The sequence below is a fragment of the Rhizomucor pusillus genome (genome assembly GCF_041956525.1).
Source record: "Rhizomucor pusillus strain CBS 183.67 unplaced genomic scaffold VTP01scaffold_3, whole genome shotgun sequence".
Lineage (NCBI taxonomy): Eukaryota > Fungi > Mucoromycota > Mucoromycetes > Mucorales > Lichtheimiaceae > Rhizomucor > Rhizomucor pusillus.
Genome location: NW_027192145.1, coordinates 2,029,192 through 2,041,964, shown reverse-complemented (window position 1 = coordinate 2,041,964; position 12,773 = coordinate 2,029,192). Strand labels below are relative to the sequence as shown.

General features: G+C 45.8%; 6 protein-coding genes across 6 annotated transcripts; 2 read left to right on the top strand and 4 right to left on the bottom strand.

Moving 5' to 3' along the window:
- Positions 1-127: 127 nt before the first annotated feature.
- On the top strand, positions 128-2,903 carry VTP01DRAFT_7028 (uncharacterized protein; the record flags this gene model as incomplete). Its single annotated transcript, XM_069385995.1, has 5 exons — positions 128-512; positions 590-638; positions 708-1,029; positions 1,118-1,813; positions 1,872-2,903. The coding sequence occupies 5 exons, from the start codon at positions 128-130 to the stop codon at positions 2,901-2,903; spliced, it is 2,484 nt and encodes an 827-aa protein (XP_069243401.1).
- Positions 2,904-2,973: 70 nt separating this feature from the next.
- On the bottom strand, positions 2,974-4,127 carry VTP01DRAFT_7027 (uncharacterized protein; the record flags this gene model as incomplete). Its single annotated transcript, XM_069385994.1, has 6 exons — positions 2,974-3,177; positions 3,246-3,393; positions 3,458-3,645; positions 3,706-3,795; positions 3,859-3,974; positions 4,040-4,127. 6 exons carry the CDS (start codon positions 4,125-4,127, stop codon positions 2,974-2,976), a joined length of 834 nt encoding a protein of 277 aa, XP_069243400.1.
- A 207-nt stretch (positions 4,128-4,334) lies between these two features.
- VTP01DRAFT_7026 (uncharacterized protein) lies at positions 4,335-5,549 on the bottom strand (the record flags this gene model as incomplete). The annotated part of the gene is made up of 4 exons (XM_069385993.1): positions 4,335-4,959; positions 5,020-5,183; positions 5,249-5,270; positions 5,344-5,549. 4 exons carry the CDS (start codon positions 5,547-5,549, stop codon positions 4,335-4,337), a joined length of 1,017 nt encoding a protein of 338 aa, XP_069243399.1.
- Positions 5,550-5,962: 413 nt separating this feature from the next.
- On the bottom strand, positions 5,963-7,386 carry VTP01DRAFT_7025 (uncharacterized protein; the record flags this gene model as incomplete). The annotated part of the gene is made up of 7 exons (XM_069385992.1): positions 5,963-6,134; positions 6,196-6,388; positions 6,444-6,641; positions 6,715-6,913; positions 6,972-7,013; positions 7,075-7,314; positions 7,375-7,386. 7 exons carry the CDS (start codon positions 7,384-7,386, stop codon positions 5,963-5,965), a joined length of 1,056 nt encoding a protein of 351 aa, XP_069243398.1.
- Positions 7,387-7,738: 352 nt separating this feature from the next.
- VTP01DRAFT_7024 (uncharacterized protein) lies at positions 7,739-10,545 on the top strand (the record flags this gene model as incomplete). The annotated part of the gene is made up of 12 exons (XM_069385991.1): positions 7,739-7,759; positions 7,821-8,048; positions 8,115-8,331; positions 8,399-8,595; positions 8,650-8,853; positions 8,914-9,267; positions 9,333-9,503; positions 9,563-9,690; positions 9,748-9,849; positions 9,913-10,174; positions 10,250-10,321; positions 10,381-10,545. 12 exons carry the CDS (start codon positions 7,739-7,741, stop codon positions 10,543-10,545), a joined length of 2,121 nt encoding a protein of 706 aa, XP_069243397.1.
- A 288-nt stretch (positions 10,546-10,833) lies between these two features.
- Positions 10,834-12,412, bottom strand: VTP01DRAFT_7023 (uncharacterized protein; the record flags this gene model as incomplete). Its single annotated transcript, XM_069385990.1, has 7 exons — positions 10,834-11,471; positions 11,550-11,567; positions 11,630-11,858; positions 11,912-12,049; positions 12,102-12,172; positions 12,233-12,254; positions 12,338-12,412. 7 exons carry the CDS (start codon positions 12,410-12,412, stop codon positions 10,834-10,836), a joined length of 1,191 nt encoding a protein of 396 aa, XP_069243396.1.
- Between the last annotated feature and the right edge of the window lie 361 nt (positions 12,413-12,773).

Genomic DNA, 12,773 nt, shown 5'->3' with positions numbered 1-12,773 from the left:
AACCAAAATCTGTTTGCTTTCAAGGTGTCACGAGGACAAATTGCATGGTATCTCGGCCCTTTGGAGGGGAATTTGATTATTTCTTTCCTTCTTTTCTCTTTTCTTCCCTTCCACCCACTTTACAATAATGGAAAGAAGCAATTCTGGCTTTTATGTTATCGACGCCTTTTCCTTGAGGCAGGCCTCCAAGAAGCCCTTCCACCTAGAGCAGCGCTTCCTTCGCAGCACCAGCGGCAACAATTCAACCTTGGAGGAAGCCGAGATAAAGCGGGAAGCCCTTTTGCAGGATAGACGAGACAAACTCAGTCGCAAGTTCCTTGCCGTACAACAAGTTGCAAAGGATGTCAAAGCACGCAGAGATGCTCAGCGACTTATTTTCATGCAATCATTGCAAGTTGCCGAGTTAAAGCGGCAGCATCATATTGAACAGCGGCGCATAGCCAGCAAGGAGCTTGTGGAGAGAGCAAAGACTATCGCCCGCGAGAACACCTTGCGATACGAAGCAGAGCAAGGTAAATTAGCCGAGCAATGACATGTAAAAATATACGCAAAAAAAGAGAAGCTTTGGGATAATGTATATTTCATGCAGAACGTTTGCGTCAATCGTTGCAGACCCGTTTGGAACAATCTCATGCCAGGTTAGGACGGAGCGGTGCAGAAAATGGAAGGAGGAGCAGCGGTGTGTTAACTCGGTGACATGCCCTTAGACGTTTGCATTTGCTCACGCAGCCGAAATCACGCATTCTTGTCACGGGTTCCACTGCTGCCACACAGCTATTTCGGAAACGCGTCGCCGCTTTCCGTGAGCTCAATCTTCCCTCCTCGTCAAGAAAGGAAACATGGCTGCAATTCAATCAGCTGGCCACCTTGCTGCGTAGCAAACGTGTCATCCAGACCTCTTCAAAGCTCCTGTCACTTGCTTTGCGTGATAAGGACTGTAAACACAAAGCCCGTGTGCTGCTGTCTGCCTACATGATGCTCACGTGTCCTCGTGAAGTCTTCCAGGATATGTCTGGAAAAGAAGAGCAGGTAAGACAACAAATATTTGTTGTTGGTTTTTTCCTTGCTCTTTTTCCCCCGAAACACTGTACTGATGAGTAATGAACATGATCTCCAGCAATTGCTAGCGGCAACCAAAGAGATGCTACGCCGTCTTGAAAAATGGCTAGACTCCAACGACAGCTTGTTTGCCAGAATGGCCTTTGAAGAATGCTGGAATAACTACTACGCACTCTTTGAATCGTGGAAGTCCAAAGATACCAAGCAGCTGATCGCCAACATGTCCACGTACTGCCTCGAGCTGGTACGTCTCAAGCATTCTCTCGGCGAACAAGGTCAGGCCGAAGGCCTTGACAAGCAGTTGGAGCAGCAAATACAGCAGGTCAAGCAACGCATAAAGAGTCTCGGTGGGGCCGACGCTGTCGAGCAGTTAGCAGAAGCTGAGAAAGCAATGGAAAATTTATCCATCACCGATGATGAATCTATTTCAAGATCGGTACCACCGTCGCCTACGCCTCGCCACGAAAGAGCAGAACCGTCCACCGTGCAAGGACCTATCAGTGTCATTGCAGGGGAGCAACTTGCTCGTTTGCTGGATGGGTACGCTCCTGCGTCTGGTGTATCGAACGAGCAACTGGCGCACGAGATCATCATTGACCCCGACTTTCAGCTGAAAAAGCCGGAGCCTCAGTCTGAACTGGAAGAACGTGTTCGCAAAATAGCAACGCAAGCATTCTTTGATAGAGTGCAGGAAGAGCTTCAAGATGGGCATCCCGAAAAGTCCATACCTACGCTGCTGAACGATGTGCGAGAGGTAAGAAATAAACATACGTTTGGATTTTGTCATGAGCTAAAAATAGAGATCACTTTAGCGCTTGCTATCCCTGGTACCACCTAGCAGCGCGCTTCATGCAAATATATCAGAAGGCATTGACGTGGCTCTTATCGAGCAACAGATCCAGCGTGGTGTATTCGATCTGTCAGGGATGCTCCGTTACATCCTCGAGACTATGCGCCAGATGTGCGCGCCTGTCCGCGATGAAACGATTCGTACCATTGAACGACAACGCAACCCGGTACAGCAGCTTAGGGGCATTCTAGAATTGCTGGATGATATGGCGCTTGATCTTGCCAATTACCGCCTGCGTGCGCTGCGTCCTCATCTGGCACCTATCGCTGTTGAATATGAACAAAAGAAATTTGCAGAGTCGCTTAGACAAAACGCGGTGGGTCTTGCCAAGACTAGAAGTTGGCTGCAGAAATCGCTCCAAAGACTTGAAGAAGCTGCCGAGCAACGCAATCCGGAGAACATCAACCCAGACAAGAATAACCGACCACGACCCAACACAGTTTTCGAAGAAGCTTTCATCTCCTTGTTAAAATTACCGGAACCAATAACGCGCCTGACTTGCCCAGAGACACTTTTGCTTGATGTTGATCGCATGGTTATTTTCCAGAACGAAACTCAAGCTGTGACTATAGTAGCAGCGTTGCTCATGTTTGCAAAAGGATTTGGCTACTCGGAAGATCTAGAAGCACTCTCACGCAAGCTTTTTGTTATGCTTGACGATGGATCCACAACTATCGATAATCTCTCGGCCGAACTCGAACGGTCACTACCTGTGAGCCAAGAACGCAAAGCATTGATACGATCTATGGTTGAAAAGACTCTCAAGCATACGGACACAGTTTACTCGCTGCTTTTGCGGCGCGTCGCATCAGTCATTCGCTCTCAACTCCACACCGGTCGATTTGTTACTCGGGAAATGCTAGTCAGTTATGGTCTAGAACATGTCTCCAAACGGCTCGAGCGTCTGTGCATTCGACTCTACGTCCTTGTTCGACATCACCGCCAAGTATATAGTACATGGTATGACGATATCATTGCTGATCTTCAGTCGTAAATTTTGTAAATATGAATATCACGCAACAGCAAAAACAGCAACTTCCTTAATATGTCTGCTTTCTTTATTGTTATTTCTGAGCCAACTCGCTTCCGATCTTGTAGTTCAAAATCTTGTTCCAATCCAGTTTGTTGCGTGTCAAGGGCAGTGCTCGACGCAGACCCTTAAAAGTATCCTCGGCGAGGTCTGTGTAGCTGTTGTTCAGTGAAGTGTGATAACGTCTGTCGAACGCAGCAATCTCTTTAGCGACCGCCTGTCCTAATTGCTCGACGTCCTATTGCAGTCACCATCAGTGTACTGTGATAGCAATATGTGATAATCGCCATCATCCTTCTTCTTTACCTCAGAGACATTGATCTTGGCTTCATGCTCCTTATTTGCGTTCAACTGTACATTGCCGTCTTCATAGTAGTGTACGTTAATCTTGGTGTTGCCTCTAAGATCACCAGATTGGGTATCAAGAGTCCATGTCGCCAACCATCGGCCGTTCCTGTTAGCAACATCGCATGAGACACATTATATGCTCAGGACTCTCAAGCGTATTGAAACCCTACCAATAGTTGCTAGGATTATATTTGTTATCAACGATTGCAACGACGATTTGAGTTTCTGACGGTGCGTAGACCGTCGTTACTCCGTCCGGATAATGTTCCTGTACGTATTTCAAAACATGAGTCTCCACGGCTGCTCTTAATGCTTCGATGGACTCTTGGATTTCGTGTATTTCCAAATCAGAGGCGACCTAAATACCGAAAAATATGTTATTATTCACGGTCATCTGATGCTAAAATTTGGAGCGTACAAGTCTCATATGGTCGAACTTGAAGGATTGTTTCGATCGAGGGTCGAGATAACGGGCTTCATCCACGCGTCCGTGATTGGATACAATGACCTAGATATCTGCAACGTTTAACCACTTGAAGAGATATGCATTTTAACAAGGAAAGCGGCTTGCCTCGTAATCCAAACCGGGAGGTACGACCGTTATTAACTGCTCAGTGTTGTATTGCTCGAGTGCTTGTAGAATGTCGTCCTGCAAGGCGTCATCATTGTCGACCAAGGTACGAACGTCTGATGCGGCCGAGATGGTTTGTTAGCCAAAGTGCAGGTTACTGGGCACTGGTGGGTGCTGTTACCGTTAAAGACGTCGTTGACTTCTCCTGGTGGACTAGCAAGGAGAAAGTTGCATGCGATTTTGACCTTGTCTTCAATCGACACCTCCATTTCAGCTAATGTGAACGAAAAAGCAAAGGCGGGGTCCAAAAGTGCATTTTATGTTTACAAAGTGCGCGCGATGGCAGCAGCTTTAATATAGACACACAGGTGTTCTAACTTTTTTTGCGACCTATCGATCGTGAGAATACACATGGGCGAGGGGGAAGGGAAGAAAAAAATGATAGGATTGCATTTTTTGGGGGATGGAGAATCTATTTACTGGACGAAAGAGTTGCCCTTGGTGATGTTCTTCTTCAACTCGGGAATAGCCTTTGCGATGAGCTCCTTCTCATAGTCAGAGAGCTCACCGAGACCGTGGATCTTCTCGACACCCTCGGGACCCAATTCAATGTTGCTGGAGAAGTACTCAACACCTTCGTTCTTGAAGAGGTCGGATTGGACAAAGGAAGGCTCAATGACACCCTTCTTGCCACCAACGGTAGCCTCCAAGACAGAGTTGGCGAAGCGGGCGCCAGCGAAGGCCATGGAAAGAGTAGCGGAGCCAGTTCCGTCCTTTGCCTTGACAACCTCGTCGCCACCGAACTGGATGCGATGGGTCAAGGCATCGAGCTCTTCCTTGGTGAATTCGAAGCCGGTTTGGGAGAGCAAGGGGACGATGGTGACGCCAGAGTGGCCACCGACGACGGTAACCTTGACATCCTTGGGGTCCTTGCCCTTGACTTCAGAGACGAAGCGCGAGGCACGGACAACGTCCAAGGTGGTGACACCGTAGAGACGCTTGGGGTTGAAGACGCCAGCCTTCTTCAAGGTCTCGGCGAAGATGGGAACAGTGGAGTTAACGGGGTTGGAAATGATCAAGAAGTGGGCGTTGGGGCAGTACCTGAAATCTGGTAAGCAACAACTTTCAAAGCACGGACTATCTATCATTTGATTGACTCACTTGGCGGAGGCCTCAGCAAGGTCACGGACGATGGAGGCGTTGGTGTTGAAGAGATCGTCACGGGTCATACCAGGCTTGCGAGGAACACCAGCTGGGATGATAACGACGTGAGCGCCCTCGAGAGCGTTCTTCAAGCCGTCGTTGTCGGGAGTGTAACCCTTGACCTAAAAAACACGATAACGGTATCAGCAACAAGCTTCCCACCTCTTCCCAAAAGAAGCACACTTACAGTAGAGTTGGTGTTGATGTGGCTGAAATGAAAAAACAAAAGCATGTCAATTAGTTTCCTGCTACTTTATAGATAGTCTGGGAAGAATATCGAACCTCAAGTCAGCAGCGACACCGGGGGTGTTGCGGATATCGTAGAGGGAGAGTTCGGTGACGTGGGGGTTCTCCTTCATAAGCAAGGAAAGAGGCTGGCCGATACCTCCGGAGGCACCGAGGACGGCAACCTTGGAGAGGTTGGCAGCAGAAGTAGAGAAGGCACGCTTAGCAGCAACGGAGGTGAGGACACGCGAGGCAGCGAACATTTTTTCTCGAAAGAGGTGGAGAAAACAATCCTTCGCGGGACCCCTCTCTCTTTTACCTGGATCTCAAAAAAGTCCGTCGTGACTTTTTCCCGACGGCAAATCATTCTTGCGCTCATCGTCGTCGCACACTGAAACTCGAAAAAAAGCAGTTATTAAGAAGAGGATAATCCATTAAGCGGGATGCTCACAGTCTGATCTTTGGGTCTTGTCCAAAGCAGCATACAAGGAGCAGCATTGTGCGTTTTTTAATCTTTCAAATGGTCAGTTTCTTTACTGTCATGCCGTTAGCATATGAAAATTTCTGAATGTGTCATTGTCATTCGAATGGGTTGGTTGCACAAGCATCAAAAAGACGATCAGATATCGATGAACAAATGCAATGATGCTTCCGATCTTTGCTAGTAAGCCGGAATTTATGATGCTAACAGCAATTTACTATCTATTGAAGGACTAACAGCCATAGTTGATTTTAGCGTCAGAATTGCTGCTTGTTGCGCCCGATCTATAACTTTCTTCCACACAGATGGATCCTCGGGAAAGGCGGGTGCCATCGCAGTCAAATTGGCAAGCAAGACTCCAACGAAACTATGTGCAAGAATTTTTTAAGAAACATTGGGAATAAAGGCAACGCTCATACGCAACTTACCTGTCTCCGGCACCTGTTACGCTTGTGACATCTTGTGGAAGGATATGCTTTGGCTCAAAATATTTAACGACAGGAACTTGTTCACTCCTTCCAACGTATAAGCAGCCTTCTTCACCCATTTTAGTGATTACGTGAGGGATAGCATTTGATAATTCCAAAGCATGTGGAAGCATGCGTAGTGCCAGGGAAGGTCCTACGCCGATCCAGTTAGAATTGTATCTTGGCTCAAGGCGTTCGTATTTAGTTACCTTTAACCTTGGTGGCAAAGTGGTGCAATATAGACTTTTCATTCGATACACCTTGACCCAATCTTAGCTTATATTCTTCCGCCATTACTTCTAATTCATGCTGATTAGGTGTAGTTAGACTTAACGTCTTTGTCTCCAGCAGCGATGCATGTTCAAAAACTTTCAAGGATTTCACAACAGAAGTGGGCTCAAAACACGCTGACAATTCGGCAAAACAAGTACATATATCAGCTGGTGTGTAAAACTTGCCTTCAGCTATTTCCCACTGTACCTCGGATACCCAGTGCATTGCAGGATTTCAAGGTAGATGCCATAACTTCAGACGTAATGTTGCCATCAAAGCACACGAGGTAAGGTTTCTCCGTAGCAATGACTTGCTCCACTCGAGATGGGTTGATAGCATCAAAAATGTTCATATCGGCTACTGCCGCGAGGAGTTGCCCATCTCCTGAATGGATAGCATTGTAGACCTACTGGATCCGTTTAATGATTCACTATACCGGCGACGCTGATCCACTCTTCACTCACAGCAGTTGATTGATTTGGCAGAGTATCCAAATATTTTGTATCCTGAATTGGAGCATATCAGTAACTAAATAATTGCGGGTCCTGAGTTTTCTAAGAGACATACCATGCCCAGGGCTTTGATTTGATACTTGACTGTTTTCCCTGATACATCGTTCCCAACTGCTGAGACAAGGAGTGTATTGATGCCTGTTCGAAACGCTGCTTCTGCCATGTTGCGGCCTACTCCACCGAGTGTCTGTTTCAGGCTACCTGGGCTCGACGTGTACAAAGGAGACAGGTGCTGGGCATGGTTTCTGGATACCGTGGCAGTAATATCGAGCGCTACACCCCCAATAAACAGTAGCTAATCTGATTGTGTAAATGGACTCCTCTCTCACTGAGCATGGAATGCACAATCACTAACTGATCTAGACATGCGACCAACGACTGCTGCAGTAATACTTTTTCGTGAAGTCTCAAGTCTTGCACAACCCCGACGACGACAGAGTGGAAACTGCTACCCCTTTTCCTAGCAGGTCAACGGCCACCACAAAGTTATTTTCTCGCTTTCCCCTTTAGTCCACCTCTCTCTTTTTGCTTCCATCAGCACTTCCTCTCCTTCCACAGTCCTTTTAGCTCTAAAGGGTTCCTTCTGAAATACGCAGTATTCTCTTTTGTCCACATTGCGCTTAAATTCCTCTGGTAAGCTCATCTCGGTCAAACTCAGAGATGAAACAAGTTTGTCGAGTAACAGTCTGGAAATTAGATTCCATACGTTAAGCCTCACCATGAAAGGATGGAAAGGAGTTGTAAGAGCGGTTCTAAATTGAGTGTTTCGTTGGTTGGCATGTGCTGACTGAGTCACTTTAGCTTTCGAGGAGCAAAGGTCCAGTCAACGCCGACGCTAACGGTGTCGGGCAGGGAGCGTATCAATCTAGCACACCTCCCCACCAACAGCAGCAGCAACAACCTCACTACATTACTACACCGCCACCAGCTCCTCCGCCGGATGACTCGGCCTCGCCGAATTATCCACCACCGTCTCCACAGTACACGCCATCGATCGTTGTTGTGAACGCGGAAGACAATGCTGATTTCGTAAGTCCCAATTATTTGGTTTTCTTTTTGCGCCGGAAGAGATGAAATAAACGAGCTTTCTTGCAGCCTCAACAGCAGCGAACAACACCACCTCGCGGATCGGTTTCTTTTATGCATCATCCCAAGTCTGGAGAGCGGGATATTCCCAAAACAGGTCCCCTCAATCGTCTGAAGAATGCGCCCAAGGATCAGATACCCATCAGCAAAGCTCCTCGTAGACAGAAATCTTCTCGATTCTACGTCAAGGAAAAAGTCCAACTAGAAAAGACGCCTGCGTTTCACGGTATTTGCAACTCTCACTTTTATAGACTGTTTCATCTCTGACAAGCTTTTCTCATTGTTTGTGCCAGAGGTTCCACCTCATCTCCGCCAAGACCTCTTTATCCAAAAGATCCGACAATGCACGGTCATTTTTGATTTCAGCGATGCATCGTCCGAGCTGCGAGAGAAGGAAATTAAGCGACAGACATTGCAGGAGATTTTGGAGTATATCAACATAAATCGCGGTGTATTGACGGAAGCTGTGTACCCGGAGATTGTCAATATGGTTTGTATTTGAACGTGATCTCCAATGTTGGACGTGAATAACCTTTCCGTTTAGTTCTCTATAAATTTGTTTCGAACAATTCCTCCTCAGGTAAATCCTGTGGGTGATGCATTTGATCCTGAAGAAGACGAGCCGGTGTTGGAACTTGCATGGCCGCATTTGCAAATTGTATACGAGTTCTTTTTACGATTTTTGGAGTCTCCCGAATTCAACATTAATTACGCCAAAAAGCATATTGATCAGAAATTTATATTACAGGTTAGTTCCGTTTGACGATGACCGATAAAGAGGATATGTCTGATATAACATTGTATCTAGTTGCTAGAATTATTCGATAGTGAAGATCCACGAGAACGCGACTTTTTAAAGACAACGCTGCATAGGCTTTACGGCAAATTCTTGAACCTCCGTGCGTTTATACGAAGATCCATCAACAATATCTTTTTCCAGTTCATTTACGAAACCGAAAGACACAATGGTGTTGCAGAGCTATTAGAAATTCTTGGCAGCATTATTAATGGTTTCGCCTTGCCGCTTAAAGAAGAACACAAGATCTTTTTGATGCGAGTCTTGATCCCTCTTCACAAGGTCAAGTCGCTTGTTCTGTACCATCCTCAATTGGCATACTGCGTCGTCCAGTTTTTAGAAAAAGATCAAACGCTGACCCACGAGGTAATTTTTATGATGAGGCAAATGGGGAAAACTCTTTAACTGGAAACTGATGTATATTGCATTAGGTGGTGATGGGACTTTTGCGATACTGGCCCAAGGTGAACAGTCCTAAAGAGGTTATGTTCCTTAATGAGCTGGAGGAGATTCTTGATGTTATAGATGCATACGAGTTCCAACGAATTATGGTTCCCGTCTTTACAAAATTGGCGCAGTGTGTCTCAAGTCCTCATTTTCAGGCAAGTGGGAATTAGGAACAGAATGTTGGAAACACGTAAACTTATCAATGAGCGACTAGGTTGCTGAACGGGCGCTTTATTTCTGGAACAACGATTATATCGTCAGCCTAATGGCGGAAAATATGGATACCATCATGCCTATCGTATTCCCTGCTCTCTATAAGACTTCAAAGACACACTGGAACAAGTATGTATCAGGCATCATCCAGCTGCTTAAAAGACACTAACATGACTGGTTTAATAGAACTATATTGAGTCTAGTATTTACTGCTCTCAAGCTATGCATGGATATTAATATCAAACTCTTTGACGAATGCGCAAATCAATACAAGGCTCAGAGACAATTGTAAGCAATTTCGGAGATCCATGCGTCCCACACTAATTTAATGTTTCATTATCTGTTTTATAGGGAACGCGAAAAAAGGAAGGAACGTGAAGATAATTGGAAAGCACTGCAACACAAAGTTGCAATGCTCAAGTCTCGACCTCAGGAAGCGGTAGATGAGGCCGGTGCTGATGATTATTCATTCCCACCCAAGTCTCAAGCTGGAGATATGATGGATGTGGAGATAAATGGAGAAGAAGAAGACGATGATATACTTTCAGACGAGGAGACAGATGCAGACTCAAATCACGCGGCTGAACATACCGATGCTATCCATCCTGATATGGTAAATTGATAGAAACGACCGGGAAAACCTATCTGCAAGTCGCATTAATATTAACAAAACGTCGTTCATATACAGCAACAATTTGAGACTGCACCTGTGCAATATCAACAGTTCCGACGCAAATCCATTATACCCGTGGATGAAACTGTGAGTTTGTGGATGAACTAGAATCAAAACTGTCTTGCTGACAAAGCTATCTTGTTCAGGTCTTTAACGAATTGTCTCGCCACGTAAGTTTAGACGAAGTGCTCAATCAAGCACCAGGTGCGGCTGCTTCTGTCAGCAGTGCTGTTGGCGGTGCTGGTAACAACGGCAACAACAACGGCGAGAATGCCATGAACATGGATCAGACGACAAGGAGCTCCGCGTAGATATTATATGTTTGTTTGTAGTTGTATGCGTATATCTTATTCGGCGAAACCACGTTCACACATCTCCTTATCTGAAAGAAATATCCTCTCTCTATCTCTATCTCTCTCTATCTCTATCTCTTTCTCTTTTCACCTGTAAAGTAAAGTAGCAATCAAAATCAAAAAATCAAAAGAAATACAAAGAAAAATCTTTGGCAAAGAAAAAAAAAGCCATCAAAAATTGGTACTCGCTTTACTAACACTGCGTGGTGAGGTACATTGTACAAATACTCTAAATTACTGTTATTACTACTGCTGTTGGGTTGAAGAAGGTTGGACGTAAGCGCCAGTGTTGGCTGCGCTGTTAGCTACCGAGATCTCTTGGTCAGCGAAAGAATACTCAATGTAAAATGAGCGGAAGAAGGGTCCACCGAGTTCAATGTTGTGGTCGTTGTCTTTTCTCGGGGTTATCGCCGAGTAGCAGCGTCCGCTGTCCATCTGGATAATATATTGCTGAGGAGGGATGTATGCATCTACGCTTGCAGCGAACTGAATGATAAATTTGGGTGCAGATTGCTGCGCTGAGCACTGCAAGGTATATAGGCCGAGCTGAGAGTCGTACATTGCACCCAGCTGTTGGTTTATGGATTTTGCTAGGTCCGGAGGAACAAGGATATAAGGTATGCTGGACGAGACTCTGCCGTAGGTGTTGGAAAGAGGGAATGATCTTCCGCTGCTCAGTTGCAGACCTGACAGCGGCACATTCCAAAAAGGAGACGACATGCTGGCGGAGGAGGCTGGCACGAGAGGCAGGTCATACAGCGTTCCTGTATACATTTCCGGATTGGTGCCTAAAACCCACAGGAAACCATCATCCGAGGGGGCACGCTTCTTAAAAGTCGGTGAGCCTGAAGATGAAGCGCCCGTAGCCATCCGATCATCACCGGCTAATGGAAATATCACGACGTCTTAATTCTTCCGTACAAAATTTTTACCCTTCCTAGGTTGAGTTATATGTCACTTACCTGCGCGACGAGCTATGCCTAAGCACAGCACGCGATGCATTAATAATAATCTTTTATAAAAACTATTATAATTCTCTTACCACCAGCGGGAGTCGTATTGGTTGATGGGGTATCGGTCTTGGGTGCATTAGTCGTTGCTTTTGTATTGCCCACATTGGTCGTGGCAGTGTTGAAAATATCTGTGCTGAATGCGCCTGCACCAATTCTAGCATTTGCAGCTGGTATGAATCCAGGAGGATAGCTAACTACGTAGGCTTCAGAGATGAAATGACGGGGAAATTCGATGGTTTCAGCGAGCGTCACTGTATCCTAAGCATCGATAACATTAGCCAGCGACGTTTGTTGTCGTTTACTATACGTACCAATTCAGGTTTCAAGGTAACACGCGTTCCGTCAATGTATACAAAGTCGTATCTCAAGTCAAAGGCAGTGTTCGTCGTGGAAGCTGAGCGGTTGAATCTCTGATCTGCGGGAACATTTGGGCAATCGTTTTGCGTACACTGCCCTCAAGGTGTTAATATTTTACATACAACAGGCGTTTTTACCCTGTACCTCGCTAGAGACAGCCCAGGTGATAGGTGCACCTGTGTCGAAAATACCCGTAAACTTTTGAGGAGGGGTGCCTACGTATTAAAGTTAACATCCTTCAGCATACATTTGAGTCGAGCTTTATTAGCACATACCCATAGAAAATTTAGCTGTAGGCTGATCGTTTCATTGCAAAAGAGTTTTAATAATGAAATGTTTCGATTGTGGCAAACTTGGCAAACAAGTCTGCATATGCCTACCACACCGCCGATGAATGACAATGGCACGCTGGGAGGCTTTCCCCCTTCTTGCACTGGTGGTGCTGGGAACAACATGTCTTTGATATCTATTGGAACTAAGCCATCCGCGGTTACTATCTGCAACGTTGCCAAAAGGACAAGGGGACTGATCGATCGCATTTCGTATATTATCTCGGTGAAGAAGCAAGTAAGGATTCAAAATATTCTATTCCTTTTATACGAAAATATTCTGCTTCCCAAAAGATCGCCAAGCAAGGAGTGCCAAGGGAGTAGCAACAACAAGCGGAGTTGCAGACAATGCTCCCTGCCTCGCTAACTACTATGTTGTAAAACGATCTTGTCATCATATTTATGTGCATCTTGATGCGAGAAATAGCGCAATCATTCAATACAGTATCATATTTGTACAAGACAATTTTATGTTACACGTTTGACC